The sequence below is a fragment of the Athene noctua genome, chromosome 29 (assembly GCF_965140245.1).
Source record: "Athene noctua chromosome 29, bAthNoc1.hap1.1, whole genome shotgun sequence".
NCBI lineage: Eukaryota > Metazoa > Chordata > Aves > Strigiformes > Strigidae > Athene > Athene noctua.
This window is the reverse complement of record NC_134065.1, coordinates 3,178,564-3,206,121: the sequence shown is the minus strand read 5'-3', so window position 1 is coordinate 3,206,121 and position 27,558 is coordinate 3,178,564. Positions and strand designations below refer to the sequence as shown.

General features: G+C 58.8%; 6 protein-coding genes across 7 annotated transcripts; all 6 read left to right on the top strand.

Moving 5' to 3' along the window:
* Positions 1-439: 439 nt before the first annotated feature.
* On the top strand, positions 440-3,731 carry S100A16 (S100 calcium binding protein A16). 2 transcript variants are annotated; one of them, XM_074929141.1, is made up of 3 exons: positions 440-537; positions 2,669-2,840; positions 2,960-3,731. In XM_074929141.1, the coding sequence occupies exons 2-3, from the start codon at positions 2,685-2,687 to the stop codon at positions 3,122-3,124; spliced, it is 321 nt and encodes a 106-aa protein (XP_074785242.1). In that variant the 5' UTR covers positions 440-537; positions 2,669-2,684; the 3' UTR covers positions 3,125-3,731. The 2 variants fall into 2 exon arrangements, with proteins under 2 accessions (XP_074785242.1, XP_074785241.1); XM_074929140.1 differs by lacking the exon at positions 440-537 and adding an exon at positions 2,017-2,139.
* A 3,080-nt stretch (positions 3,732-6,811) lies between these two features.
* LOC141971523 (protein S100-A4-like) lies at positions 6,812-7,806 on the top strand. The gene is made up of 2 exons (XM_074928925.1): positions 6,812-6,952; positions 7,642-7,806. Exons 1-2 carry the CDS (start codon positions 6,812-6,814, stop codon positions 7,804-7,806), a joined length of 306 nt encoding a protein of 101 aa, XP_074785026.1.
* A 1,819-nt stretch (positions 7,807-9,625) lies between these two features.
* Positions 9,626-10,774, top strand: LOC141971522 (protein S100-A4-like). Its single transcript, XM_074928924.1, has 3 exons — positions 9,626-9,736; positions 10,254-10,408; positions 10,517-10,774. The coding sequence occupies exons 2-3, from the start codon at positions 10,271-10,273 to the stop codon at positions 10,679-10,681; spliced, it is 303 nt and encodes a 100-aa protein (XP_074785025.1). The 5' UTR covers positions 9,626-9,736; positions 10,254-10,270; the 3' UTR covers positions 10,682-10,774.
* Positions 10,775-14,296: 3,522 nt separating this feature from the next.
* LOC141971784 (protein S100-A12-like) lies at positions 14,297-15,238 on the top strand. Its single transcript, XM_074929374.1, has 3 exons — positions 14,297-14,391; positions 14,566-14,722; positions 14,967-15,238. The coding sequence occupies exons 2-3, from the start codon at positions 14,570-14,572 to the stop codon at positions 15,189-15,191; spliced, it is 378 nt and encodes a 125-aa protein (XP_074785475.1). The 5' UTR covers positions 14,297-14,391; positions 14,566-14,569; the 3' UTR covers positions 15,192-15,238.
* Positions 15,239-17,377: 2,139 nt separating this feature from the next.
* Positions 17,378-19,041, top strand: LOC141971453 (protein S100-A12-like). Its single transcript, XM_074928792.1, has 3 exons — positions 17,378-17,518; positions 18,257-18,484; positions 18,877-19,041. Exons 1-3 carry the CDS (start codon positions 17,378-17,380, stop codon positions 19,039-19,041), a joined length of 534 nt encoding a protein of 177 aa, XP_074784893.1.
* A 3,430-nt stretch (positions 19,042-22,471) lies between these two features.
* On the top strand, positions 22,472-24,371 carry LOC141971624 (protein MRP-126-like). Its single transcript, XM_074929104.1, has 3 exons — positions 22,472-22,571; positions 23,182-23,340; positions 24,028-24,371. Exons 1-3 carry the CDS (start codon positions 22,563-22,565, stop codon positions 24,214-24,216), a joined length of 357 nt encoding a protein of 118 aa, XP_074785205.1. The 5' UTR covers positions 22,472-22,562; the 3' UTR covers positions 24,217-24,371.
* The last annotated feature ends 3,187 nt before the right edge of the window (positions 24,372-27,558 follow it).

Below are 27,558 nucleotides of genomic sequence, written 5' to 3'. Positions count from 1 at the left end.
TGTGCCACACCGGCCCTGACTGGCTGGTGTCGCCAGCGGTGGGTGCGTGGGGGGGTTTGGAGCAGGGTGGGATGTGGGGATGCTCCCTGGGACGGAGGAGCTGGGCTTTCGGTGGGTAGTGGGATGGCGGCGGGTTTGCAAACCCCGGGGACCAGCCAGGAGTTGCACTGTGCCTGATAAACCATCGCTGCTGGGAGCCCACGGCTCCTTCCAGACAGTGGGGTCTTCTGGGGTGCTCCCCAAACACCCCCCAGCCATGCACAGAGCAGCCCCCGAGGAGGAGCCGGAGCCCGCCCGCAGGTCCCTGCTCGCACCGACCCGTCTGGGTGTTGCAATCACATGGAGCCATTTCCCAGGTGAGCCTCAGCCTGGGAACGCCCTGGGAACGTCAGGAAGGGGTGGGAGCCTCTTTAAAAGCCCGACTGGGCCCAGTGGTATGGGTGCAAGGTGAGAAGACAGCGGGTGTAATCAGTTCCCACTGCCTGTGCTGCCAAATCGGCGACGGACGGATACAGCGGGACCCCCGAAGGGAGCCAGGTGAGGCTCCGAGGAAATTCGACATCGGGACCCTTGGGGGGAATATTCAACCGGGAGCAGCTCTGGGACGTGCCGCAGCGGGTTGGGTGGTGGAAATCCCCTGAGCCCTTCGGCAGCACCGTGCGAGTGGGGCTGAGATGGAGGGGACCTGCTGGATGTGGGGGGAGCACTGGGGTGAGCTGGGCTGAGGGTGGGTGGTCCGGCACGGGGCTCGGCAGCATCCGTCAACTTTGCTGCCAATCGGGAGCCCGGCACGTGGGGCTGCCAGTGGGGTCTGGCCCCAGGAAAAGGGACATTTCCCCCTTGCTTTGCCCGTGGTGATGGCGGGATCATGCGGACGGAGCGCTGGTGCTGTGACGGGCTGCGGGTCCTGGCTCCGGGCACTGGTGCTGGTGAGGAAGAAGAGGGAGAGGTGGAAGAAGAGGGAGGACTGCGGCGGCGGGAGCAGAGCAGCCAGCAAGCCCCATCCTGCCCATCCCGCCTACCCGGCACCCAGCTCTGCCGTGGCCGTGCCGGCATCCCCGCGTCCCACTGGGGTGACAACGTCCCTGCGCCGCGGGCCGGCCCCGGGGCCCCGTGGTGGGGTCGGGCGAGCTGGGCCGTCGCAGCTGGGCTGGTGCCGTGAGTCAGCGGCAAAGCAGCAGCCGCGATGCCCCGAGGATGGGCTGGGTGCTGCCGGCGGGGGAGCGGTGACACCGGCGTGGGCTCTGCATGTGGGGACCCCGGTGGGTGCAGGGAGTGGGTGTGCGGTGGGTGCTTGGCCCAGGTGCTGCTGATTAATTTTTGTTGGCAATTAATGGCGCGGGAATGGCCGGAGCCGGAGGTGTTTGGTGAGCAGCTCTTGCGGGGCCGTGCTGGTCGCGGCAGCTCGCAGCGGGACCCCCTGACAGCGCTGGGACCGTTGAAAAACCACCCTGGTGCTCAGAGTCCTGTCCTGCAAACCGGGGATGGTCCCTGGTCCCAGGACGGGGTGGCCCTGGGCCATGGCACTGTGAAGGCTCCCGTGGGGACAAGGAGGGCACCCAGCCATGCTGAGACACGCAGGGATGAGCCCAGGCTGAGCCTTGTGTCTCTTGTCACCCCAATGTGCCGACGTCCTCGGCCTGGGGCTGAACTGGGGAGGATCAGTGCAAAGAGAGAGGGGACACGAGCCAAATCTGGGGCACTGAGCAGGTCCTGCCTTCTCCCAGGGAGCAGCTGGGCCGCAGGCACCCTCCTGGATGATGTCCCCAGAGCGGGGGACAGTGCTGGGCCACCCCTCTGGGCTCCATGTCCTGTTTGGCTTCCTCCAACAGCCACGTGGCCACGGCTGTCTTGATGGTCACGGTTGCACCGTGGACTGGTGTAAATCAGCACGGCTTCAGTAAAACAATGGGGAGCGACACGGCCCAGCTCACCCCACTCCCCACCACCGACGGGGGAGGAAAGAGCCAGGGCCAGGCAAGGTGACGCAGTTTCCGTCCCTGCCTGCATCCTGCGGCAGGGACCATCCTGTTGGGTCCGGCCATAGGAAGGAAATTCCTGGCTTGGGGCAGCCTCGGGACCGCGGAGCGAGAAGAGGGACCCCAGAAATCAAGCAGGCGGGCAGGATTGGACCCTGGGGTATGGGGGAGGCCCTTGGATGGGCTTGTGGGGGGCTCAGGCAGGTCCAGACCCGCCCTGCCAGGGTGTTCCTGGAGCCGTGAAGCAAGAGGAGGGCTGGCCGGTAATTCCTGCCCTCATCCTGCCGCCGCCGCACGGCTCCCAGCCCCATTCCTTCCTAATGAGCCCTGGGAACCGGCGGCCGCGGCCCTGGCGCTGCGGAGCCCCGCGGCCCCAGCACCACAGTTGCCGCCCCATCCCACACGCGGGGGTGGCCGGCCCGGGGGGGCAGGCGGGGCGGCTGGTGTGGGGCGGGTGCTGCGCCGGAGCCGGGGCACTTGGCACGGAGGGTTTTTGGGGTGATCCTGTATGAGCAGCCATGTGGGGAGACGAGCAGCCCGTATGTCGGCTTTGCCACCTTTTTGCCTTTCCATGGAGGGTGTGCGGTGGCCCCAGGGCTGGTGGCAGTGGAGACCCCGATGGCACCATGAGCTTTGGCGGCACATGGAGCGTCCCACGGCCCCCGTGCCTGACCCCCCCGTCCCCACAGGTGACCTCAGGCAGCGATGGCAGAATGCACGGAGCTGGAATGGGCCGTCCAGGTCCTGGTGAACAACTTTGACAAGTACTCGAGCCGCCGCTGCTGCTGCAAGAAGCCGCGGCGCATCAGCAAGAAGGATTTCCGCAAGATGCTGAGCTGTGAGCTCAACCACATGCTGACGGTGAGGCCGGGGCGCGCGGGGCCAGGGGACCAGCTCCTCACACTTGCATGGGGTCCCCCTCACCCTGCACCCCGCTTTCCTCACCGACCTGGTCTGAGTGGCTCCGCTCTCTCCCCCAGGACACTGGGAACCGTCGGGCGGCCGACAAGCTCATCTGTGACCTGGATGAGAACAAAGACGGGCGCATCAGCTTCGAGGAGTACTGGACCTTGATAGGCGGCATCGCCAGCCCCATCGCCCAGATCATCCGCCAGCAGGAGCAGAGCATCAAACACACCAAGTAGCCGGCCACATCTGGACCCCACCCCGGGCTCAGGCCCCCCGGCTCAGCCCCTGCTTCTCCACAGCTCCCCGCTTCTCGCCTCTCCCGCTGCCAAACCCCACCCCGAGCCCCAGCTTGCGCCGGGGCACCCCGGTCTCCCACGGCTTTGCCGACCGAGCCATGCCAGGGTGCCATCAGGGCGGGAAGATCCTGTGGGTGGGAGCTGGGGGGTGCGAGGCCACCACAGACTCGGGGGCTCCTCCTTGCCCCCGCGCCATGCCATTCCTGCCCTCATCCTCTTCCACAAACCCTGTCCTTGCTGGGCTGCTGGGCAAGAAGCAAAGGGAGAGGCTTCCCCTCATCTAGGACACAAATTCTGTCTGTTCTCAGACCTCTGGGACGCAGCCCCACTGGCAGAAATTCCATCACAACCGGGACCCTCTCTCCCCTTGGAGCTCCCCCTTGAAGTTGGGGGTCTTCTTGGGAAAAGGTGCCTTTCCCCCTGCCCAAGCTGGTGAAGGGTCTGCCCTGCCTGCGCTACCTGGTGCTCTGGTCCTTTGGGCTTGGGAGCGGCGCGGTTCCGTCCGGGCAACACCACCGTGATTATTTATTGCAGCAATAAAGTTTGGAGGAGCAACAGGTGACGCCGAGGTTCTGCCTTCCCGGGGACTGCCCCGCAGCATGAATGCACCGAGGGGATGTGGGGGGTCAAGGGAGGGGGCCTGCCCTGTCCCCCACCACCCCCACGGTCACGCCGTGCCCCGGGCTGGCAATAACGCCCATCCCAGCCCTGCAGCCTCGCAGGGTTGGGCTCCCTGGGGCCGATGGAGCCACCACGAGGTGTCAGCAGACACCGTGGCCTCCCGGCACCCCACGGGCCCCGCAGCACCCCAAGCCACTGCCTGGGGCACAGGGTGTGGGTGCTGCTGCCGCACGTCCTGGGGAACCCTCTCCGTGTCCCCACGCGGGGTCCCGAGCAGCCTGGCACTACGGCCCCGCACGCGCCCGCCGTAAGGGCACGGCCGCCCCAACCCCGGGGCGGCTCAAGGGACCCCAGTTCCCGTGTGCGTCTTGGTGTGTTTTACGTCCCCCACCCGGGACGGGGATGGGGAAAAGCTCCACGGCCCCGTGTGTGCCGGGACACCCTGGGCTGGAGGGGCTCGGCGGGGAGGGTGCTGCAGCCGGGCTCCTGACACCCACGGTGTTGGCAACCAGCCCGAGCCGGCAGCTCCGGCGCCTGCTGGGGATTTTCCACTGGGAGAGGACTTGGCCTCAGGCCTATGAGCGTGGTGGTGGCCCCCCATGACCCCCACTCCCACAGCAGGGGGGTGTCAGTAGTTTGGAGCAGGGACCCCCATCTCCAGCCAGCATCGCTGGCTCCTGCCTGTCCCCCCGCCCGTGCAGTCCACCTTCCCCCGCCCTGCAGCACTGGGGGTCCTGGGCAAACTGGGGGTGTCTCCGTGGGAGACGGCGCAGCGGGGCAGGGCTGCGGCTGAGTCACGGTGGAGGAATCCCTCTTGGGCGAGGGCAGGGCTCGTGACTCACACCCTGGCTTATGGGGTGAGCGGGGCTCGGCTGGGCGCTGTCCCCGGCTGCTCACACGGGATCCCAGCGATCCGACGGGATCCTGGGTAGAGTCTTGGGCTCTCTCCAGAAAGGACCCTCAGGGTAGAGGGGCAACCAGCCCCCGCCATCTCATTTCTAGACGCAAATTGGCTGCAGCGCACGGAAACAATTCAGGATGTCCCTCCCCTCGTGCACGCTCCCCCGCAGCACCCGGGCATCCGGGCTGGGGCTCTGAACACCCCAGAGCTCCCTGGAGCAAACAGGGGTGCATGGGGAAGTGAGGGGGGGGCACGGGAGGGGCTGCTGCCATGCACCAGTGTGCAGGGCACCGGCGTGTCGGAGGGAGCGTTGCACGGGTGTCTGCGTGGGCAGGGGGTGGTTTGTGGGCCCCCGCGCTTGGCAGCTGCACCCTTGGGTGCTCCTGGAAAGCCCTGGGGGCACTTTGCAGGGCACCATATGGCAGGCAGGGAGGGAGGGAGACGCTGTGGGGCCATGGAGCAGGGATGGGGCTGCCAGGCTCTGCAGCTGGCCCCGATTTAGGGAGCTCAAACCCACGGTCCTGTCCTCGTGCTCCCGGCGGGATCAGCTCCAGGCGCCCTGCGCCAGCTGCTAACCCAGCCCTGCTGGTGCACCAGCCTCGAGGGCCCCACGTGCTGCAAGACTTGCAAGATTTCAGAAAATGCCCCAAATATGTTCCCCCATGGTCCTCTCCAGCTGCCGCATCTCTGGGAGGGGGAAGACATGTTTCCCCTGCTGTCACCAAAGGCTGAAAGGTTGGCTGACTTGGAGACGCTCAAGGCCAGGCCACCTTGGGTTTCTCCAGACGAGGATTTAAATTTACCCTGGCTGACTTCTCCAAACCAAACAGGCTCTTGTGGATGGGTGACAACGCAAATGTAACTGGGGGTTTGCAAAGAAAAACGGTGCCCTCAAGCTCCCTCAGAAGCAGCCCCCTGCCAGGATGGCCACCACCCTGGAACAAGCCCTGGCCTCTGTCACTGCCACCTTCCCCGTGTGCTCTGGGCCAGGAGGGTGACAAGTGCCCTGAGCTGAAGGAGCTGCCCAGCTTCATGGCAGTGAGCGTGAGGACACCCAGGACCGAGCCCCACCAGCATCCTCACGTCTCTCCCCACCACTGGGGACGAGGTAGGGGTCAGGGAAGGGCTCGCTCCTCCCTGAAACAGGTTGCCCCCATCTGCTGAAACCACTGTGGCCAGCGAGCGCTGTCCTTGACCCCGCTGATGCTCTGTGCCAGGAACAACTGGACGAGCTCTGGGTGCTGCTGAAGGACCTGGAGGACAAGGACAACGCGATGGACTTCAAGGAGTACGTGCTCCTCCTGGCCTGCCGCAGCGGGCTCTGCAGTGACCTGTGCACTGGGGCTCGTGGTCCTGCCAGCTGGCATCGAGCCCCAGCCCGTGGCTCGAATAAAACGGCTGTCACGTCCCCAGTCCCACTCGTACTGGGGTCACTGGGATGGCAGCACTTATCCTGGGGAGACTGGGGCCACCCAGAGAGCGAGCTGGTGGTGTGGGGGACAGTACAGTGATGGCTTAGGTGGGGATGTGAGCTGGTGACCACTTTCTCGGGGAAGCCCCAGCCCTTCCCAGTCCCTGCGCCCATCCCTTGGCTTGTGCCTTGGTCCCCAGTCTTTCCCAGTAGGTCTGACCGCTCCTCCCAACAGCACCCAAACCCACCCACCTCTCCCACTAATGGAATCACACAGTTCGTTAGGCAAAAATGAGGCGCGGGCGAAACTGCCTGCATGGAGCTGCTGGGAAAGCCTGGAGGCGAGGGGCTGCGTGGGGCGCGCTGGGCAGTGCCACCCCGCCTGGGCTATAAATGCCCATCGCGCCCCGGCTGCAGCACCCCAGCTCCTCGCTGCTGCCTCATCCGCGCCGATCCCGGTGAGTCTCCGCTCCCTTTCCTCACTCGTCGCCTGTTGCGCAGCTTTGCTCCCCGGTCGCAACTCACCCAGCAGTGGCTGCGCCGCAAAATGCCTCCCCGAGAGGCGCCGGGGGTGCAGCTGCCCCTCTGCAGCATCACGGACCAATCTGGGCAGGGTGGGGGGGGGACGGACCCCCGTTGCCTGCCCTGAGCCTGTCCCCGGTGCTCTGCCCCCCAGGCGAGCAGGAGGCTGGCGATGGCGTGTCCCCTGGAGCAGGCGCTGGCCGTGATGGTGACCACCTTCCACAAATACTCGGGGAAGGAAGGGGACAAGTTCAAGCTCAGCAAAGCGGAGCTCAAGGAGCTGCTGAGCAACGAGCTGCCCATCTTTGGGAGCGTAAGTGGCTGGGGGGGGGCCGGGTGGGGGGGCTCATCCCTTTTGCACCCTTTGGAGGCGTTCAGGTGCGGGCGGGAGGTGTTGTAGGAGCAGGAACAAACCAGCCTTGGGTTTTTCCACCTGGCACGGTGCAAACCGGGTTGAATTGAGGTGGTGTCTGCGTTTCCCCAATGCATGGACGATGGAGGGGCCCACACGTGACACGCTGAGACCTCGTGCTCCAGGGTGAGGAGCGGGAGGGATGAGGCCAGCAGGACCCGAGCTGGAGCATGCTCAGACCGAAAGGAAACTTGGCTTCCTTAAACCCACAGAAATATTTTGATTGGCAAAGAAAATCATGCTCCAATTTCAATTTTTTAAAAAATCCTTTTTTAACCCCTACTTCCCCTTCTGGCTTGTGGTTTAAATTGGGAGGAGCAAAGAGATAATTTTTCGCCAAATTTTTCCGGGATCGAGAGGCATATTTGTTGTAGCTGGGCCAGCATCCCCCAGATCAAGGGTAAGCCACCTGCATTTCTCAAGGCCACCTCCTCCCAAAGACAGAGAGAAAAGCCTCCTTCAAGGCAGGGGGAGGGAAGCCCAGGCTTTTTACATCCTTCCTTGATAGCAGCAGGGCTGGACGGGGAAACACCTCACTCATCCGTGCACCCCAAAACCTTTTACCCCCCTCGTGCTCTCCCCGCTCGTAGAAACAAATGGATGAAGCGGAGTTCAAGAGGCTCATGAACGACCTGGACCACAACAAGGACAGCGAGGTGGACTTTAAGGAGTACGTCTGCTTCCTGGCCTGCATCACCATGGGCTTCAACGAGTTCTTCAAGGACGGCCCCGCCAAGCAGCCCCGCAAGAAGTGACCCCCGCGGCCCACAGCATCACCGCGGGGCTTTCAATAAAAGCTTTTCCAAAGCCTTGGGTGTGCACCGGCAGGGTTTTGTGCGCCAAAGGTTAGCGGGCAGCTGGGTGACTCATGCCTTCCTCCAGCTCCGTGGGATTTTCCACGGTTCGACTCAGCCCGGGGAGGCATTTTTTTGGAAAAGGCTGAGCAAAACAGTTCAGCGCCGCCTCCAAGTAACGCACTCGGACATTCCCCCCCTCAAACGGTCCTTGCTGGCTCGGGGAGAGCTCCAGTGCGTGTTTAGCTCAAAACATACGCAATTCCCTGAGCCCAGCTTGGTTTGTAGGTTGGCAGGAGCTGCCCTGGGTGATGAATTGGATTTGGGGAAGAGAAAGTTGATCTGGAAGAACCAGACAGCGAGATGCAAGGTCTGTCCACAGCACAAAAGCGAGAGCGTGTCCCCAGTTCCCGCAGAGGTCAGCTGGAGGAGACCCCTGGCCCTGCCGGGATGTGGATGAGCCCATGCTGGGGGACTGGGAGAAGGTCAATCTGAGCCCCCCGGGTTTACCATGGAGCCGTGGGGCTGCAGACAAACCACCGTTTCCTGAGCACGTCAGCCTGTGGCACTGCCTGGGGAAGCACAGGGCCTGCCCGTCGTCCCCCCCCGTCACGTCCCCGCAGCTGCAGCGGCTCCTGGCAGGTCTGGGCTGGTTTGCTGAAGGTGCTGCAGCTGCTCTGCAGCTTTCCCCAGAGGCCCCAAACCACCGGAGAAACCACCCCACATTCAAAAACCCCTCACAAAGTCTCTGCATCTTTGCATAGCAAAGCAGACCCCTGGCAGAGCCAATCCCTGAACCCCCAAGTCCTCCCTGAGCCCCCAAATCCTTCCGACACCTCCCCAGCAGCTCCAGACTTCGCTCTGCCCCTTCCCAGGGTCTTTATAAAGAGCCCCCAGGAGCTTCTGCCCCCTCCCAATAATTTACACCACTTTACACTTGCTAACAGAGAGATGAGGTTTGCGCTTGGGGGGTTTATTTTGCCAAAACAGTCCTGAAACAAAAGTGTTAAAGGTGTTTGATGAGGTTTTGCGTCCCACTGGGCATCGGAGGAAACTGGAGCCAGCAGTGGGGCTTCACCCCCGTGGTTTTTTCCCTCTGGTCTCCGCAGCAGCAGGTGCCTTTGTCCTGAGGGGGCTCAGCCAAGCTCGGGGACATTCAGGGTATTTGTCAGACCTTCCACCATGGCGAAGAGCCAGCTCGTCCCACGGCAGGGAGCTGCAAACTGCCGGCTTCTGGCTTTCTCCTGCACTTCCCTGACACGTGCCCGGGACATGCAGATTCCAAAATAGCGCTCCGTTACACAACGGGGCGTTGTGACGCACTGCCCTCGCAGTTAGGAAACAGAAATGGCTGGCAGTCGAGTTAAAAACAGAAAAAAAAACCCAACCCAAAAAAAACCCCCAACAACAAACCCTCACCCAGACTCAAACTCCAGCATAAAAACAAAGCTGTGGACAAACCCCGCTCGGGTTTGTGCGGCTCCAGACATCCCTGGGGATGCTGCCAAAACCACCCTGCGGGGACATCTCGCCCCGCACCGTCGTGGGGCGATGTGCCCACCACGGCCCTTGCTTCATCCCGTGTCCCGAGGGATTCTCCTCCACCAGGTGGTCCCCGTCCAGTCCCGGGGGCACATTTTGCTCTTTCTAACCCAAACCAGCCCCCTTGGCAACACGGGACAGGATGGTTTGGGGGGGGCGGGGGCAGGGCTGCTCCCAGGGTTTCCTCTCCTCCTGTGCCAACCAATGTCCAGGCAGGCGCTGGATCAGCATTGGTGCCTTCCCACCCGGGTAGCGAGGGAGGTGTCCCAGGCGGGGCTATAAATGCCGTGGCCTGACGCCGGCTCGCCTCCCGCCCTGCCCGTCCTCGGCTGTTCCCTTTGAGCTGTCGGTGAGTTGGATTTTTCCTAGGATACTCTGTTCCCCCTCATCCTGCCCGCCCTCCAGATGCCCTCCAGATGTTGCCGATGGCGCAGCTGCCCCATCCCGCAGTGGGGTCTCCCCTACAGAGGTTTTCCCCTGGGGTGTCGAGCATGATGCTCCCACCGCAGCCAGCCAAGCTCGAGGGCTGCATTTCACCTCCGAGAGCTGGAGAAGCACGTGTGCCCCTTCCCCACCCGGCTGGGGCAGGAGGGGGCTGCTGCCTCCCCCCATGTTCTCCCCTCCGGCGTGGCTTTTTTGGAGGTTACTCAGTACTGGGGCAAAACGGCAACGCCCAGCCTGGCTGCTAGCGGGAGGATGAAATTAGGGAGGAAACGGTGATGCATCCCAGTGCATGCCCGGGAGTGGGGCACCAGAGCAGCCTGTACAGGCTGGGGAGCTGGGGGAGACGCCCCCCCCAGCATGGATGGGGGTGTCTGGGCATGCTGAACTCTGCTCTCACCTGCTTGTGCTGTCGGTACCTCCAGGCTTGCTGGTGTCCCCCATGGCGTGTCCCCTGGAGCAGGCGCTGGCCGTGATGGTCGCCACCTTCCACAAGTACTCGGGGAAGGAGGGGGACAAATACAAGCTCAGCAAGCAGGAGCTCAAGGACCTGCTCATGAAGGAGCTGCCCAGCTTCAGCGTAAGTGTGGGGCAGGGGGTGCCACGTCCCATGGGCGATGCTGGCACTCAGGGATGTGGCCCTTGATGCAACTCCCCCCGTTTTAACCCCTCTCTCATCCCTGGGCAGAGACAAACCAGCGAGGCCAGTTTACAGCAGCTCATGCGCAACCTGGACAGCAACAGCGACAGCGAGGTGGATTTCCAAGAGTACGTGACCTTCCTGGCCTGCATGGCCATGATGTGCAACGACTTCTTCCAGGACTGCCCCGACAAGATGCCACGCAAGAAGTGAGCGTGGGGCACGGGCCCCGGGCCGCACCGCTGCCCCCACGACCCTCCTGCTGTCTTCCCGATGTTCTTTCAATAAACGTTGTTTTCAACAAAATCCTCTGCATGCTTTGTAATGGGGGTTTCTTGCCCCAGCAACGGGGGTGCTGTCACGTTGTGGGGAGGCAGGGGGGGGGAAAACCCCGTTTCCTTTCCGTGTGAGCGTTGCAGGAATGGGATGAGGAGCCAGACCAAGGGCTCTTCCGAGCTGGAGTTTGCTGCGTTGCGGCACGGACACGGCGTTCCCCGAGCCCTCGTAAACCGCCCGCAGGGCTGAATCCGGCCGGCCACGCTGGTGTGAGTCAGCAGCAGGCCCTGCCCGGCAGCACCGCACCCTGCAGCCCCGATAACGGCTTCGTGGCCGTGCAAGGCGAGGCGGGAGCTTTCGCAGGGACTAATGCCTCCGACCGGGGCTGTGGTAACAGTGACGGGTGAACAAATCTTTTTTATCCACCGTAATTAAGCTCACACGGGGTCAACGTCTGTCCCCCCACCTGCTGCCCTTAGGGCAGGACTTACCGCCTCGGGAAGTCACCCAGGACTCTTGTCCCTTCCCACCCCAAGCGAATCCCCGGGGAGCGGGGTTTCAGCAGCGTTCCTGCTCGGGGAGGGGTTGTGGCGTGCAGAGCACTGACTTCCCTGCGCACCCAGCCAGCCCTCCCGGGCCGCCAGCGCGGGAGGACTCAGCCCGTGGCTACAAACGTGAGGAGCCACGCAGCCACAGCGCCCAGACCCTGCCTGGCTCACGCCTCTGAGTCTCCATTTTCTCCCCCTCATCCCCTTTTTCCCCCCACTGAACAGCTGGAGCCAACCCGGGCTTGCGTGCCGGGCTCCAGATGTGTAGCATGCCCCTTCCAGATGTGGATGTCCGTCCCCCGCAGCCCGCTGGGAGCCGGACCTTGCTCAGTCAGCTCGGGGCTGCTTCCAGAGACAACCGGCCAGCCGAGATGCCACAAAGGCTTCTCTTCATCCCGCTCCGGTTTTGTGGCGCCCCCCTGCCAGATGCCCCCTCCGCCAGCCCCGGGGCTACATGTGGAGGCAACTGGGAGCCACATTTGGGCTGTGTCCGTGAGTCACCCTGCAGTCACCAGCCCCAGGTGATTCAACACCCCAGAGTGGCACAACGGTGGGGGTGTGGGGCAGCCCCCTGCCCGCCCCGGGCCAGATTCTGGGGGCTGCGCTGAGCTGGGTCTGGATGGGCTTTGCCCCCCCTCGGCCCTGCTGGCACCAGAGCAGGCTGGAGGGCTGCAGAGCATCCCCAGGGGCGGAGAGGGAGCGATGCCCTGGGTGCTCCCTGCTCCTTGCCCCACAGCTGGATCAGCTCCCGGCCGCTTGCTGAGCTCCCCTCTGCCCCCCGCGCTGCCCACAGCTGTGACGGGGACCAGACCTGGACCACAACAAAGATGAGGGAGTGAATTTTAGGAGTATGGTGTATCCTAAAAGGGGTTTATCCCCCTTCCCGAGGGCGCTGGCCATGATCTGCAGCAACTCTCTGTAGGAATGCAAAATGTAGAGCTGGGCCAGCCGTTGGGACAAGGGTCCCCAGGGGCTTTTGGGGTCCTTTTGTAAAGTTTTTTTGTAATGTCCTATTGTAAAGTTTTGTTGCTGTGTTTCTGGTCATTTTTGAACTTAAATAAACCTTAAATAAATTAAAACCTCATGGATGGCGCTGTTTTGTCTCTTGCAGAGGGGGTGGGTGGGACGTGGCCAAGGGCTGCTCCCAGTGCTCATGTCCCCGCAGATGGATCCTGTTGGGTGCTGGTGATGCTCTGACCGGGACTCCCACCCAGGCGCCGCACCCTCGGCTTTGCAAGGGCTGGTTTGGCAGGAGACTGGGGTTGAAGCTCATCCTCCTGCTCCCCTAAATGGAGAATGTAGGGGTTGTTCCCCAAACCCCAGCTTCTGAGATCCAGCACTCACCCAAACATCAATATTAGGTAAAAAAAAACCACACCCGTCCCTCCAGGCTCAGCGAAACACCCGAGAACGTGGCTGCACCACACTCACATCCCAGAGGCAGGCGAAAGGGACCCCCCCCCACGCACCCTTGGCCCTTTTTGTGAATATTTGAAGCTGACATGATGCTGTTTGCAGGCATCCCACCCCGCCTGCATCCATCGACACCCCTGTCACCGCCCCGCCACCACCCCCTCAGGGCTGTACAGGCTCCATCCCTGCGGCACCAACGCTCCCAGCCCCGTGGCTGCAGTTGACCACGGAGCAGGTACCGACACCCCACAGCGGCTCTTGCACTGGAACGTGGCCTGTCATGGCCCGGTCCATGCTGTGGCTTGTGGGCACGTGGCTTCCGTGGCAGGCTGGGCAACAAATGACAGCGTGAAGACCCACGGTGCGTTCCTGTCCCTCCTTGCCAGCCCCACGGTGCGTGTGTGTCTCCTCCCACCTCCCCACGTGGCACAGACACGCCCTTTCACACCTCCCAAAGCGTGTCCCGTCACGCCTTGCTGACGGTGCACCCGTGTCCCGCCGATCAGCCCTGCGTGGCTCCCCTTCCTGAGGAGGACGCGCCCATCTCCATCACACAACCTGTCCCTTTGTTTCACTCTTTTGCAATTTTGGCTTTTTCTGGCACCAGTTCCTCATGCTCCTAGATGAGCAGACTGACAGGGGGATGTTTCGCCACTGCCGTCCTTCCCATCTCCTAGAAGCCTTAATGACCAGCACGGGTTTTTTTGCTGTGCCGGTCCCACCAAGCATGGATTTGGGGCGAAGGGCTTGGGGATCCTCAGGCAGCGGCTCCTCACCAGCCCCCCTCAGACTGGCTTTCCCCCAAGACACGCAGGGTTTAGCAGCCCGTACCAGGCACTGGGAACATCATGGGATCTCTCACACGTGGCAGCACCCAGCCGATGCCGGGAATGGGCAGCAGTTGCCAATGTCCTCGGTTATCATCAGGCAGCAATTACAGCTGCTGGGAAATGCCACCTCCTGAGACTGGCTGGCAGGTTTCCGGCACTCTGGCGTGCCCAGATTTGTAATGTCTTTCTTGGCTCCTCAAATAGCTGCTAGGAAATGATTCAGGGTTAATGTTGTTCATGATTTTGGAGGGGGGTGACAGGGGGGTGGGATGCGTTGGCCATGCCCCAGCACCTGTGCAGCAGCGTGCTGGGGGCAGAGAGCACACCTCCAGCCAAATTCAACAGCGTCAGGGCAGATACAGGAGTGATGAAGCACATTTCCCATTGGGAAAAAACCAGCATCATCCCACTGGAGACCCTCACCCAGCACCTGTTATGTGATCTGGAAAAAAATTCCTCTTTCGTCATCTCTGCAAAGACCCGCAAACTTTACAGGAACTTCTCAGCTCCTGGGAAAGACCCTGCTCCATCACTGACCCACAATGCTGGTTCCCTGAAAATGTCTCTTTTGGTGTTTCCTTGTTTTGCCTTAACGAGTTTGGGGTGTCCCCTCCCTCGTTAAGAGTGGGAGCAGTCAGTTCCTGGAGCCAGGTAAGAAATTGCCGCCTGGGCGTGCTGTGTAGCCTTGCACAATTCCTGGGGTTATTGCCCCGAAGGAAATTTGAGGGTGTCACAAATCATAGCTCAGGGAGACTATAAAAGAGACCTTACCTCCACCGCGCCGTCACTGCTCCTGCCCGCTCCTCTCCTCCCGAGCCCCATCGTCTGCAGAAGTCAGCCCCAGCACTGCTCGTAGGTAAGTAGGTCCTTGTCAAACGGTGACTCCAGGCTTCGTGCTGCTCGAAGTGTCACTGGGATGAGCCTGACCCCCCTCCCCCGGGCGGCTGGAGCCCACCTGGGGCTCCCGGAGGAGAGGACAGTCGTTCTCCTCCGATGGGCTTTAACCTTTTTGCTGCTTGTCCTTTCCTAGCGAGATGAAAACTGACCTGGAGCTCGCCTTGGAGTGCGTCATCAACATCTACCACCAGTACGCCATCAAGAACCCCATAGATGACTACCTGAGCAAGGACGAGTTCTCGCAGCTGCTGAAGGAGAACGCCAAGCCCTTCATCTCCAACACCATGCCGGTAAGAGCCGAGCTTGGCCCAGCTCTCCTAACACTGGCGAGAGCTCGCAGGAGCGGCAGCCTTCTTGGGGCATGGGAGTGGCTGAGAGGCTCCCAAAGGGGAGGGAGGTTTTTTTTCTAGGATTTCCCTGAAACCATGCAATCCCTGCTGGGTGAGCCTCTTGCCGTAGCTGCGGGCTGGCAGGTGACCCCTAAACCCCGCGGTGCTTCAGGCTGACTCTTTTTCATGTTTTTTCCTGCTGCAGCCTAACACATCCATTGATGATTTCATAAACACGCTCTACACCAGAGCAGACGGGAACCATGATGGTCGCCTGAAGTTCACCGAGTTCCTGACCACGCTGAATCTTGTAGTCATTGATGCTCACAACAGGTCACACAAGCATCCACATGCTGGTCACGGCCATGACCATGGCCACGACCACGGCCACGACCACGGCCATGACCACGGCCACGGTCCCCGCAAATGAAGCGGTTTCCAGGGTAATTTTGCCCAAGGGATCGTTCTCTTCCAGCAGCATCATCCCTTCTATTGTCCACGAGCACAAACCTGCAACCAAAGCTTTGTCATCTGCCTCTGTCTATGGCCCTGAAATAAAATTTCTTCAAGCACCGAATGCATCTGTAATGTGTCCTGTTGTCTCCAGGGAGGATGCAACATGGCTGGGGGGCGGGGGTAAACACAGATTGAACTGGAGAAGCAGTGGGAAAGGGAGAGCAGGAGGGGGGAACCCTGCTCCCTGCAGAGCGGGGAGCCAGGACAACAGCGCTGCCGGGTCCCAGCTGAGCAGCGCAGGCTGGGGGAGCTCCCCATCCTGAGGCGTGTCGGATCCCGGCACACTCCCGCTGCCTTCCCCAGTCTCCTCGGGTTCCCTGCGCAGGGTGGGTGGCCCCAGCACCCTTCGCCTCAGCAGACAGCGGGGTGCGGAGCACCCCATCACGCTGCGGAGGTTCCCGGGTAGGGGCAGCCAGTGGCTGCACGAGAGCGTCCTCAGCCCTGGTTGTCCCAGTCCCTCTTTGCACCAGCTCCAGGACATGCCAGGGGTGCAGCACAGCCAAGGGGCTGCTTCCCCAGGTGACCGCCAAGACCCAGCTCCAGACCTGGGGGTGCAGCATCCTGGGGGTGCGTGCAATGCTTTTGCAACCCGCAGAGCACCCAGCGCTTATCTTGCAAGCCCTGACACAGCACAGGATGAGGCTGAGGGGCTCTGGAAAGCTGGTGTTAACTCTACGCAGTAAAGTTGAGTGGTTTTGCTAGTGTGGGGCAACAACCTGTCAGGTCACAGCATATTTGCAATCCACCGCAGGCTCCTGGGGAACAGAGACCTGAGCAGGAAAAAGCTCCTGTGTCTGCCAGTGACTGTGCACTGAGTGGAAAACCCCCAGGCTCAGGACATCCCAACATTCCTGATATCAGCTGAAACCAGAATTGTGTCCCACATGAAACCAAGCTGCGAAAGGAAGCATGGGGCTATTATTTGCACTCGATGACACAGCCGATCACTCTGGCTCCAGTTTTGCCATCGGGGAGCAGCCCTTGACCCCCAGAAACAGACATTATCCACTGTCCTGCACGTGGGTGTCAGTTGGGCGTCACCATCCTTGCAGGGTTGGGCATCCCGGGCTGCCTCCGCTGCATGTTTTAGGGAACGCGTCCGGGAAAGACGGGAATTCAGAGCCCACAGGTGTGTCCTCATGGGGACTGTACAAGTGCACAGGACAAACCCCAGGTTCGGCCCACGCTTTGCAAGGCCAGCTGGGGAATGAGGATGTCCTTTTGGATTGTCAGTCACTAATGAGTAGAGCAAGAAAACAAAAAAAAAAAAAAAAAAAAGATATAAAATGAGTCAGGGATACCAGAATAAAACTCATGCAACAGTTCTTGATATTGCCCTCGGGACATGCAAGAAGCATCCTCAAACAGGAATGGTTACCCTTTTGTTTTTCTACCCTCTTCCTGGAATCTAGTGTCTTATTTTTATATTTTGATAATCTCTTCGTTCTTCTAGTACCTGTTCTGCTAACGCAAGATGGGTGGCACAGAGGTGACAGTTGCAAAACACTTGCTAGTTAATGCTCCAACCGGTAAAGACATTGATCTCAATTTTTGTCTTCCGTGTTTTACGCCCAGTTTCCTCCATGAAGTTTCTGGAGCAAGAGGAAAAGTCTGGTACAAGTGGTGTGAAAATAAGAAACAATGGAAAAGAGTGTGGAAAACAATTTATTAAAAGGCAGATGCTGCCTTCATCTTTGCTAGTGTCCAACCAATTAAGATAGTAGAAGCACATTAAAAAACAACCAAGGAACAAATTTATCCGCGTCTCTCTGAAACAACCCAATTTTTTTTTTTTTTTTTTTTTTCCTACACTGGCATGAGGGCGTGCAAAATTTTCAGCACGTTGCAAAACTTGCAAAGTTTGGTCAAGTCCTGCCGAGACGGTCGTGCCCTTTACGCTCACGTTGAGGTGTGGCGGTACGTCCAGTGTTTTTTCCATTCTTTGCCCCGCACACGAGCGGTTCAGCCCCGTCGGAGGTGACGGTGGGGTGGAAGAACAACATTTCCAAAGCCTGGTGGGTGCAACCAGGAACTATGTGCAGAAGTATGAGGCCGGGAGGGGTTCAGAAGTTCCCACCTTGCAATTTCCAGGTGCGGGAAATGCTAACTCAAGCTGTTGCTTGCAGCAGGTGTGTCACCATCTCTGATGAAAGAGGATCTCAGACATCTATAAAAGGGCTACCCAGGCTCTCGGATCACTTCAACAGACCCATCCGCTGCAAACCCTCCTTGGAGAAAAGGGTAAGTAACACTGCAACGCTTCTTGCAGGAAGTAAGATGAGGGAGGAATTATTTCGAAGATGCCATGCCTGTTTTATTCCAGGGTGATGCTTTCTACTTGGTTTTGGCTACAAAAAGACCAGCATAATTTAATGGCATTTCTGTGCCGTCTTTAGCGGAGGTGAAACTGTTTCCACTGGCAAGGAGAGAGCCCTTTGGGGGTGTCACGGTGGCACCCAGCAGAGACTAGAATCTCTGTGCTCAGTGTCTGAGGTGAAAAAGGTTTGCAGCCCAAAGAGGAGGGAGATTCATGGATGGAGGAGGAGGTCAGGCAGAGGCTGCCACGGAGCCTGTCCCTGAACCGTGCTCCCTGCCTTGAAGTCATCCTTGCTGTCAGTGGGTAGGCAGAGATAACGCGGCTACAGCCTGATGGGTTTGTCTGACTTGCCCGACAAATGCCTCCAGGTCAGTAAGAAGAAGCTGCTTCGTGGGTGAAGCTAAAATTGGAGGCAGTTGGGTGATGCTGTAAAACTGCAATGTTCCTAAAACCACTTGTTACCTGCTCAGCGCCGAGGAGCTGCCGACTGCCCCTGGGCACGCTGGGCACTGCTCAGCCCTGGCGAGATAAGTCTTCTGGTGCAGAGCTGCTGTAGGCTGGGGAGGTGCAGCTCAAGCCCCTTGGGGTGCCTGGGTGAGGGCCAAGAGCATGAGGTGCCTGATTTTTGATGCATCTCACGGCTTTGAGGTTTCCCCACACAGTTTCTGCATTACCTCAAGAGCTCAGCCATGTCTGCAAGGACCCACACCGCAACCGCCCATCCCGAGACTCGGCAGTTCCCCGGAAACTGCACCCTGGAGATGGCCCTGAAAACCATTGTGGATGTCTACCACCGTTACAGCATCCGGGAGGGCGAGCTTGACCTCCTCAACTTCAACGACTTCAAGACGCTGCTGACTGAGCAGGCACCGACCTTCCTGCAAGCTTGCGTGAGTGCCTCAGGAGCTGTGCTGTGCTCCCCGGAGGGATGCTCTCCTTGGGGGGGCTGGGAATGTGGCTGAGGTTACCCCTAGGTATGCTCCCGAGGGAATGGGGTGCAGTCCCCGCCGCGGCTGTGGTCCACGGAGTGTGTGTCTGTGCTCAGACCGTGCGCTGTGAGGCCACGTGTGCTCCGTCCCTCCTGCCACTCCCCAAAGGCGCTTGGGACAAGAGTCTGCCTATCTGGGATTTTAACTAGGGGCTAACTGCAGGGGTCACGGTGATCCTGCGGCTTCCAAACATTTCCCAGGGGATACAAGAATAAAACCGACACGGTTTCCACCAGTGGGTGTGCAGCCTAGGGAGGGGGCGGGCTAACACATGTCTTGTCCCCTGATTTCAGGGCAGGTACCAGCCCGAATACTTGAAGAAGCTCTTCAAAGAGACAGACTTAAATAAGGACAAAGAGCTGACCTTCGAGGAGTTCACCATCGTCTTGGCTAAGGTGACCGATGATGCCCATCGCATCATCCACAAGGACGACCGCTGTACACCAGACAAGGATTGAGTCTCAACGCACGACGCGTGAAATTCTCAGAGAGGTTGTTTATAGGAATTGAGCTCTGGCTGCTCTCTGTCTGCTTGAATCCCTCGTGCTTGTGAGACAATAAAGCATCACTTGAAGTTCACTGAGTCCTTCCTATCTCAGCACTCCCCTTCGCATCCGCCTCGTGGATGGGGAGGGCGGCCACCACCTGCAGCAAATTCACGGTCCTGTTGGAGCTGGGGGTAGGGGCTTGCCTAAATGAAGCACCCCAAAAACCCTGTGAAGGTAGAGACTTACGATCGAGATGTGAATGGGCGAGAGCTGTGTTGCTCAGTGACTAATCCAAACCACAAAGGCTGGGTTTACGGGTTAGGAGGGTATTAATGACCAGAAGACCAGTTCAAAAACACTGCCCGAGCTCTGCAAGGGTTTTAACCGTCAGCTGCAACATATAGTAGTTGTACTAGAGGTTTTTCTCCTGGTAGAGGAAGTTTTCTGTATAGATGGGGAGAGCAGAGCCAGCCTAGCTTGGGGAAAATCCTCCTGTTCTGCCCATCCTCACCCGGCTTTTTCCCCTTGGCCATGCCAAGGGCATCGTCTGGATGCAGAATCACCCATGAGCAGGAAAAATGCATTAATGCCCATGACAACAGCAGTTCACAACAAAACACAGCCTTTACCAAGAGAACAAGCCAGGGTGCTCTTAGGAAAAAAAATATACACAGAAGTTACTATCTGTATATATAACTTCTAGTCCGTGGGAAATTCTGAGATTTAAAATTTTCTCCCTAAATCCCAATGAATTCTCAAGTTTCAGAGTTTTCCCACACAGACAAGTCACCCAGAGTGCTCCCTCCTAACCCCGCTGAATCACTTGCTACCCAGCCAAGATGAAACGCCCGGATCGTTTCCATCTCAGAGTTTTCCACCAGTAAAAATATTCTCACCAAAACCCTGACGAGCTCCAGCAGGGCACAAGCATCTTGTACTTGGCTGAACCATCTGGGAGATGTCTTGCAGCACCGACAAACCTTTTCTGGGTACTAAACACACTGTAAGCCAGCTCTTTCCTTCACTGAATGCTCAGGTACAACGACCACATGGGCCTGAGCAAGCAGCTGCCCCGGTACAAGCAAGAACAACACTTGGCACGTTGCAGCACAGGCAGGAAGGGCAAGTGCAATGGCCAGCTCCAGCCCTGCAACCTGCCAGAGCTCCAGGAGGGCTTGGAGAGGGTCCAGCACCCTACAGCACTTATGCCATACCCAGCTCTCGGCACCCTTTGGGCTGCACCAAGGCGGTGCCTCCTAAGCAGCTGAGTTTGTAGCTGTTCGATACGGCTGAGACATGCTTTTTGGCTCGAGCTAAAGGACTGGGAGATCCTTTCCCCTGCAGCTCTAAGGTGGGAAAACCTCCAGGCTGCCCCAGGTCCCGTGGTGGCTCCTCATGCCAGGTCGCAGCTAGAGCATCGCTGGTGGGGTTAACACCCAAGGGTGCTCAGATGCCAGGGCTCAGGGTGCATCCCCTGCCTTCCCCAAGCTAAAACCACGCCTAGCAACCACGACATATGTCCTGTGCTGATCCTGGGCTAAAACCTGCTGTGAAACACAACAAACCACATCGTGACAAACCCTGCCATGCCCTCTTCCTGCATCAGCCAGCCCCTTGCCTGTAAACGTGGATTTTGAAAGAGTTTTGCAACCCTTGTCAAGCACGGGGTGCCCTGCCAGCGCTCAGGCCCTCCAAGCTCAACCAACCCCAGTCACCTTGAAGCAGATTTTTTGCTTGCCGTGGCTACCAGGCTGCTTGCGAGCCACCTGTTTCCCGCTCCTTCGCCTCCGCAGCTCCAGCAAGCAGATGTTTGCTCAACCCCGGTGGCCTTGGGGCCAGGATTGCAGCTTGCTGCAGCCACTTTGGCGTGGTTTACGGGCACGGCTGGACAGGGAGCCTCCCCCTGCAAGGAGACCCGCAGAGCCAGGCAAAAAAGTAGTGGTAAGACATGTTTTGGTGACCCTGAGCAATACCCAGGCTCCCTGGTCACCTTAGTGACTACACTGGCATTAAAAAAAAAACCCAGATACCTGGGGGTCTCATCCCTGCTGCCTGGTGGGCACATCCGAGGGTGTAGCCACCACCCCTCTTTCAGAAACTGCTGGCCCACCCACACCCTGTAACCCGTCCTTGCTCTTCCCCACCTCCAGGGTGATAAAATGACCAAAAATATGGTTTCCTGAAATTGCTACAAAATTCTGCAACTGAGCGGATGGTCCCTGACATCCCTGTTGTGAAACGCCCCGGCCCTTCTCCCGCTGTTTGGTGCATCAAAGCCCTCCTGTTGTGAAATGCAGTGTGCACACACACACACACACCCACACACCAGTGAGGATCTGGGGGCCGGGTGGCCGCTGTGTGTGGACTGGGGCCGCATCCCCCAGCAGCTCCCTGCATGGTCCTGCCCCGTCTGGAGCTCCTGGAGCTCCCCCCAGGCCTGTCCATGGCCCTATTTTGGCCTTCACTTTGTTTCTGAGATTAGTATCATGTTCAGCAGGTTAAACAAACCTCAAAACGAGTCAGCTGAACCAGCAGACAGAGAGTTTTAATGAAGAAGCACTGGAAAATCTCGTTTTGCTCCTGGTCTTAGCTGCGCTGAGCCGAAGCGCCTGCCCTGGGTCTCTGCAACACCGAGAAGCAACAACAACAACAAAAAAAGAAGGCACAAAGTGAGGACACAGTCCTAAAGTAAAAATACACCTTTCAGCCACACCTGGTCTCCACAGCTCAGAGCATACCTTGGGTGGGGAGAAACCACCCTTGGCACAGGCTGCTGCTAACCTGAGGAGATGAAATGAAGTTCCTGGAGCCCCACCCCGTATTATTTGTCTTTCATAAAAAGCTGTTTGCTGCAGGCAGGGGATGGTCCCCCAGCGCCGGGGCACTGCCCTCAGCACCAGCTCCATCCCTGTCCCCATGTCACATGGACAAGCCTGGCCATGCTGCCCCCATGCCACCCCAGGGACAGTGGGATGATTTTGGGTGCCCAGGACCACGCGGGGCTTGTGTGCACCAGGTCTGCGGGGATGGGGATGCTGCGGGGCCAAGCAGCGGTGGCTCATCGGAGAAGCGCAGGCATGATGATGTGTGTCTCGTTTGCCTCACGGCATGGAAAGACATCCCTGTGGAGGAGGGAAAACCAGGTGGAATTGAAGAAGTCGCAGGGAATGGACTTCTGTTGGGAGATGGAGAATTGCAGCCCCGATAGCCAAGTGGAGGGGGTGAAGGGGACCCAGCTGCGGGGACATGGCCATGCCCTGGCCACCCCCGTGATGCTGACCTTGCGGGAAAAGCCACAGAGACCCCTTTTAAGCAACTACCCCAGAGCCTTAAGCAATGCACAAGTATGTCATGAAGATGGACTGGAATTGGATGAAACAGAGACATTTCACAACGGGTGGAGTGGCACAGGCGGATGGCCAGGCTATAAGAGGTGCCGTGCTCAGGACCAGCCCCGCTCCAGCCCGAGGGGATCTCGCTACTTTGTCAAGATGAGCAAGGCAAGTCTGATGATAACACGGGCATTTAAGGTCTCCGTGCTCTTTTCCAGGCGTCGGTTGGGCCACTGGAGGTACAAGGACCCTTGAGGAGCCTTTCCTTGCCATCAGATGTTGGCAGAGGATAATTATCTCTATCCAGGCTCATCCAAGCACAAACTCCAAGGCGGGCGAGATGTCTCCTCCGGGAAGAGGTTCCCCACAGCACAGTCTGACCACTGAAGGGGCTCCTGGACATCAGATCTCACACCCTGTATCTCTACGGAGGTTTTTGCGGTGCCAGCTGTTTTGGGAGCCTCGCTCCAACAGCACCTGACTTACAGAAGGCGCACGGGGCGGGGAGATCAGCTCAGCTATTATCTGTAGTTGCACATCCCAGAGCAGAACCAGGCAAAGGCTTGTGACCCCCCTTTGGTCTCCTTTGGCTTGTAGAAGAGAAAACTCAAAACTAACAGCTCAAATTTATCCCCCCAAAAGAATGACGGAACAAAACCAATCTGCATCCTCATGTGGTGTGAAGCAGGTGGCCGTTCCCGAGCCTCTCTGGTTTACATCAGACTTCCCCTTCTCTTGTGGCTTCTGACATTATTCAGTGTAATTGTTTCTCTTCCAGACCACCCAGACCCAGGAACCGCTCTCTGAGCTGGAGAAGGCCATGGATGTCATCATTGATGTCTTCCACCAGTACTCGAGACGGGAGGGGGACAGAGACACCCTGACCAAGAAGGAGCTGAAGCTCCTGGTTGAGAAGCAGCTTGCGAACTACCTGAAGGTGAGTGGAGTCAGCGCAGGGTTTCTCCTGGTCTACGTGGGGAGGGAGTGGGGCAGGACCCCACTGTTTGAATTTCTCCAGCATCTAAATTCACCCCCTTCCCACTCTGCTCTCCTGCCCCAACACCTTCTGCCCAGACCCTCCTCGGCTGACGGCCACTTTCCAACCATGCTCCTTTTAGACAGACGAAGGAAACCCACACAGGTCTGGGTGAACCCACAGCCAGACATTTCCTCTTATCGCCATATCTGCAAAAATCAGTATCGCATTGCCCAAGAGTTCCTTTGACATCTAGGAGCTATGATGTCAGAAATATCAGCCAAAAAGACCTTTTTTTTTTTTTTTTTTTTTTTTGTAACTCACTTTGCTAAAGCGGAAGGTGGAGTGTTTTTAATCCAACACACTAAAGGAGAAGTTTGTGGCTGAGGTAGCGCTGCTGCCAGCGTCGGTCCCCGCACCACACGGTGTCCTTGCAGTGGTGCTGGCCTGTTGCTCTCCGATTGCTTTATTGCCACGGGTGAATCATTGTTGTACCCAAAGCAACGGGTGACAACAACACAGGGATGGAACCACTCATAGCACCCAGCAACTGGGGAGCTGGCATCTCTGAGGGTCCCAGCGAGGCCGGGGAAAGGTTTGAGCTGTGACTGACAGGACTTCGCCCTCACCCTGTCCCTTCCATTGCAGCACGTGAAGAGCAAGGTCACCATCGACGAAATCATGAAGGACCTCGACATCAACAAGGACGAGCAGCTCAGCTTCTGCGAGGCGATGCTGCTGATCATCCGTGTGACCATCGCCACCCACGAACACCTCCACGAAGTTGAGGACCAGCAGCAACACCAGCACAAACACCAGCACCAACACCACCACTGAGGCGGGCTGTGGTCCCCAGCCGAGGGCACCCGCGCAGTGCTGCAGCCCCTGATTTTCTCCCCTCCATCCCTCTCCACCCACCTCCCTCCTTTCCTCCCTTCGAGTTTGATGGTTTTGCTGCCAAATAAAGATTCGCCCTGAGGCTGTCAAAGCTCTTCTGTGTGTCAGCGTGGGTTTTCCTTGCGGCAAGTCCCTGCACCTTGCTCTCTCCCAGCGCTTAAACTAGGCAGATCCACCTTGGAGCCAGGCTGCGGGTTCTCAGGGGCGAGGTGGATGCCTGGGGAGAGCAGGATTCGTTGCAGCAGGCGCTCACAACACTCCTTATATTCTAATGTGCTCCACGGGTCAGAGAAGGTGGTATAATTTGACAGGTCTTTGCATTTCCAACTAGAAAAAAAAATAAAAATGTTTTGGCCTGAAAACACTCTACGTGTCTCCTAGGACTGAGCTGTGGTGGTAGGCGAGAGCTGGAAGGAAGAATGGGGATGAAGGAGAACTCTTTTCTGGAGCAGCACTTTTTTTTTAGGGCACTTTTGCTCTGCAGGGCCCTGGCATGGGACTGGAAGGGTTTAGTTTTAGTGTTACAGCCAGCAGCAAGGTCCGGCCACTGGGTTTTGTGTGGATGAGAATCGAGAACCCAAACTTCTCACTCAGAGCACCCTGAGTTTGCACTGAGGTGTTATTCGTAGCCGCTTTTCAGAGCCGGGCGGGGGGGGGGCTGGAAACGCGCCTGATGCCGCTGAGCAGAACTCCCGCCGTGCATGCCTAGAGCCTGGCTGCTGATTTGCAAATGTCTTTTAGAGGGGGAGAAAAAGGAACAGTTGTGATTTCCTAAGGGTGAGTCAAAGCCCTGAAATCACCCTGTTCTCTGAAGGAACCTGCCACAAGCTTCCCCAAACTGGCAGCGCTGAAGCAAGCCCCCGGTTAACACAAGAGTGCCGCAAGTTTGCTTCAGCGCCGCTGGCCAGGTTGCTTCAGGTTTCCTTCGGAGACAGTTTTGACATCTGAAGCACCAATCACCTTCTTACAGGACAAAATCTGCTGCAGGGACCAGACTCCGCTCAGCTCTGCCTGAGCCTGCACAGGGTGACAGGTCCCCTTTGGAGCCAGATCCTGCAGCCAGCACTCAATTCCACACCCCAAAATGGATCATGCACCCCATCCTACAGCACTTTAGGGTCTCTCAGCAGGTAAGACCCCCGCGCCCAAGGGGGAGAGTGGAGCTGGTTTGTTGCCACCACCCTGCCAGGGCAGGAGAGCCGAGCTGTCCCCAGGACTGGCCCATAGGGACACTCCCAGCTTTCAGGACAGCAGTTGCTCAGGTCCCATCTGTAGCAGAGCAGCTTTTCAGGAGCTCAGCACCTGCTGAGGGTGGTCAGCCCTTCTGTTCTCTACAGCAAAGGGGCCTCACACACAAATCTGGGTGCTGGGGGCACCCACAAACCACCCTGAGACCTTCCCCCAGGATCCAGGCAGGAACCAGCCTCGAAGCTCGTCGTGTTGATGCAACAGGATATTTGCCAACACAGCGGGACTTCACAGTCCCCTGAAACCCGGGGTGCTGGACTCCTGTTGTGTCACCCAACCGGGGCTGTTGGACCGTCGCACCGGAGGTGGCGAAGAACAAGCCACCACACACACCCTGAGTGCACCAGCACCAGGACAGGGCTGTGACCAAGCAGAGGTGATCCTGTTGTAATGGCAGAGGGGTCCCCAGATCCGTACGCATCCTTTCACCCCGACAGAGCTCACAGCTCCTGAGCAGAGACCCCAAAACAACGAGAGCAAGAAGGTGTTGGCTGCACCCCACCCGTGGAGGAGTGTTCGCTCAGGCTGCTGGGCCAGGGGCTGCGTGCCCGCAGCCGTGCTGCCCGTTCGGGGATGAGGATGGCAACTGTCTTCCTCCACGGAACAGGACGGGGGGCAGCCCCCAGCCCCACCGGCCTTCACCCCCAGGTTATAAGGCAGGATTCGGCCTCTGTAAGCTGAGGACCAGGCTCCTGCTGCCACCTCGTGGCATGTGCCACAAAGGCTGCTGGGGCGGCCGCTGGCCCCAGGACAACTTGGGGAACCAGTGGGCCTGGAGAGCTCCCCAGGATTGCACCCCAGGGACACAGTGGCCGAGCCCATCGATCGCAGGCAGAGCCCCGTCCTGTGACCCCCTACTCACCACATCTCCTGTTCCTACACCACCAGCGCTGCTTGCAATAAGCAGGATTATTCTGATTTATGTGTCATTAAAAAAAAAACAACAGAATTTTTGGGCTAAGCTGGCACCGTGAGGACATGCACCGATTTGCAAACACCCAAAACTCCTCTCTCACACCCTTCTTGCTCAAGCCACCACATTGTTTTGCTGGTAAAGGCTCCTTTCTTTCTCAACACTACCACATCAGTTCTCTTTCCCCGTGTCTTACGGGGAGCAGGAGAAGGGAGAAGCACAGCAGTTCCTCCAGGGTACAGCTCAAAGCAGCAGGTAAATGCTGGGTACAGATAAATGCTAAATCCTCCTCCTTTCCCTGTTTGGGGGGGTTATACCCCACATCCCTCTCCTTGAGCTTTGCCCAATGTCATCAACTTGCACTCGTACCCTGCCAAGGATCCCAGCCTAGGCCCTGCCTAAGGACTATGTCACCCTGTTTTATCCCATCAAAAGGGACTCGGGGTGGTCCCACCAGCTCCTCACACTGCTGACCCCCTTCCAGGGCTCCCAAGCTGGAGGAAAGGGGCTGAAACCTCCAGGGCTGGGTTTTATGAATGACTCTGCACAAGGGGATATGATCCAGCTGGGCTGAGCTGTGCCTCCAGCTGGGTCCCAGTCCAGCCCCAGTATACCCATGATGCCCAGTCCCCCTACCCACCATGGACTCCCTCTGCACACTGTTGATCTCCTCCACTTGCTGCAGACCCCCTTCACCCCCCCCAGACCCCTCCATTTGGGGTCAGCCGGCCTGTGGCTGACACAGGAAGGGTTGGGCAATGCCCAGCGCTGTGGCAACTGGGGACTTCGATGCACCACGCGCGTCGCATTCGTTATCAGTCTAGACACGCTGATAGGGATGAGCCACAGCGGGGTGAAACTGGTCGGTCCTGGAGTGCCGGTGAGGCCTGCGGCCAGGAGCCGACCTGCCGTCATGGGCAAAGCCAGGCCCAGAGTCCAGCAAAGCCAGCCTGACGCTGCTGTGGATGGCGACGTGCTGCCGCGGGATGGCACCGTGGTGGCAGCGGGCTCAGAGGGAGTAGCCAGCGGAAGGAACTGGCTCAGAGTGATTCAGAGCAATTTTCCTCCTAATTCCCCTGATTCCCCGGGCGGACGTGTGCTAATCGGGTGGAGGGAGGAGT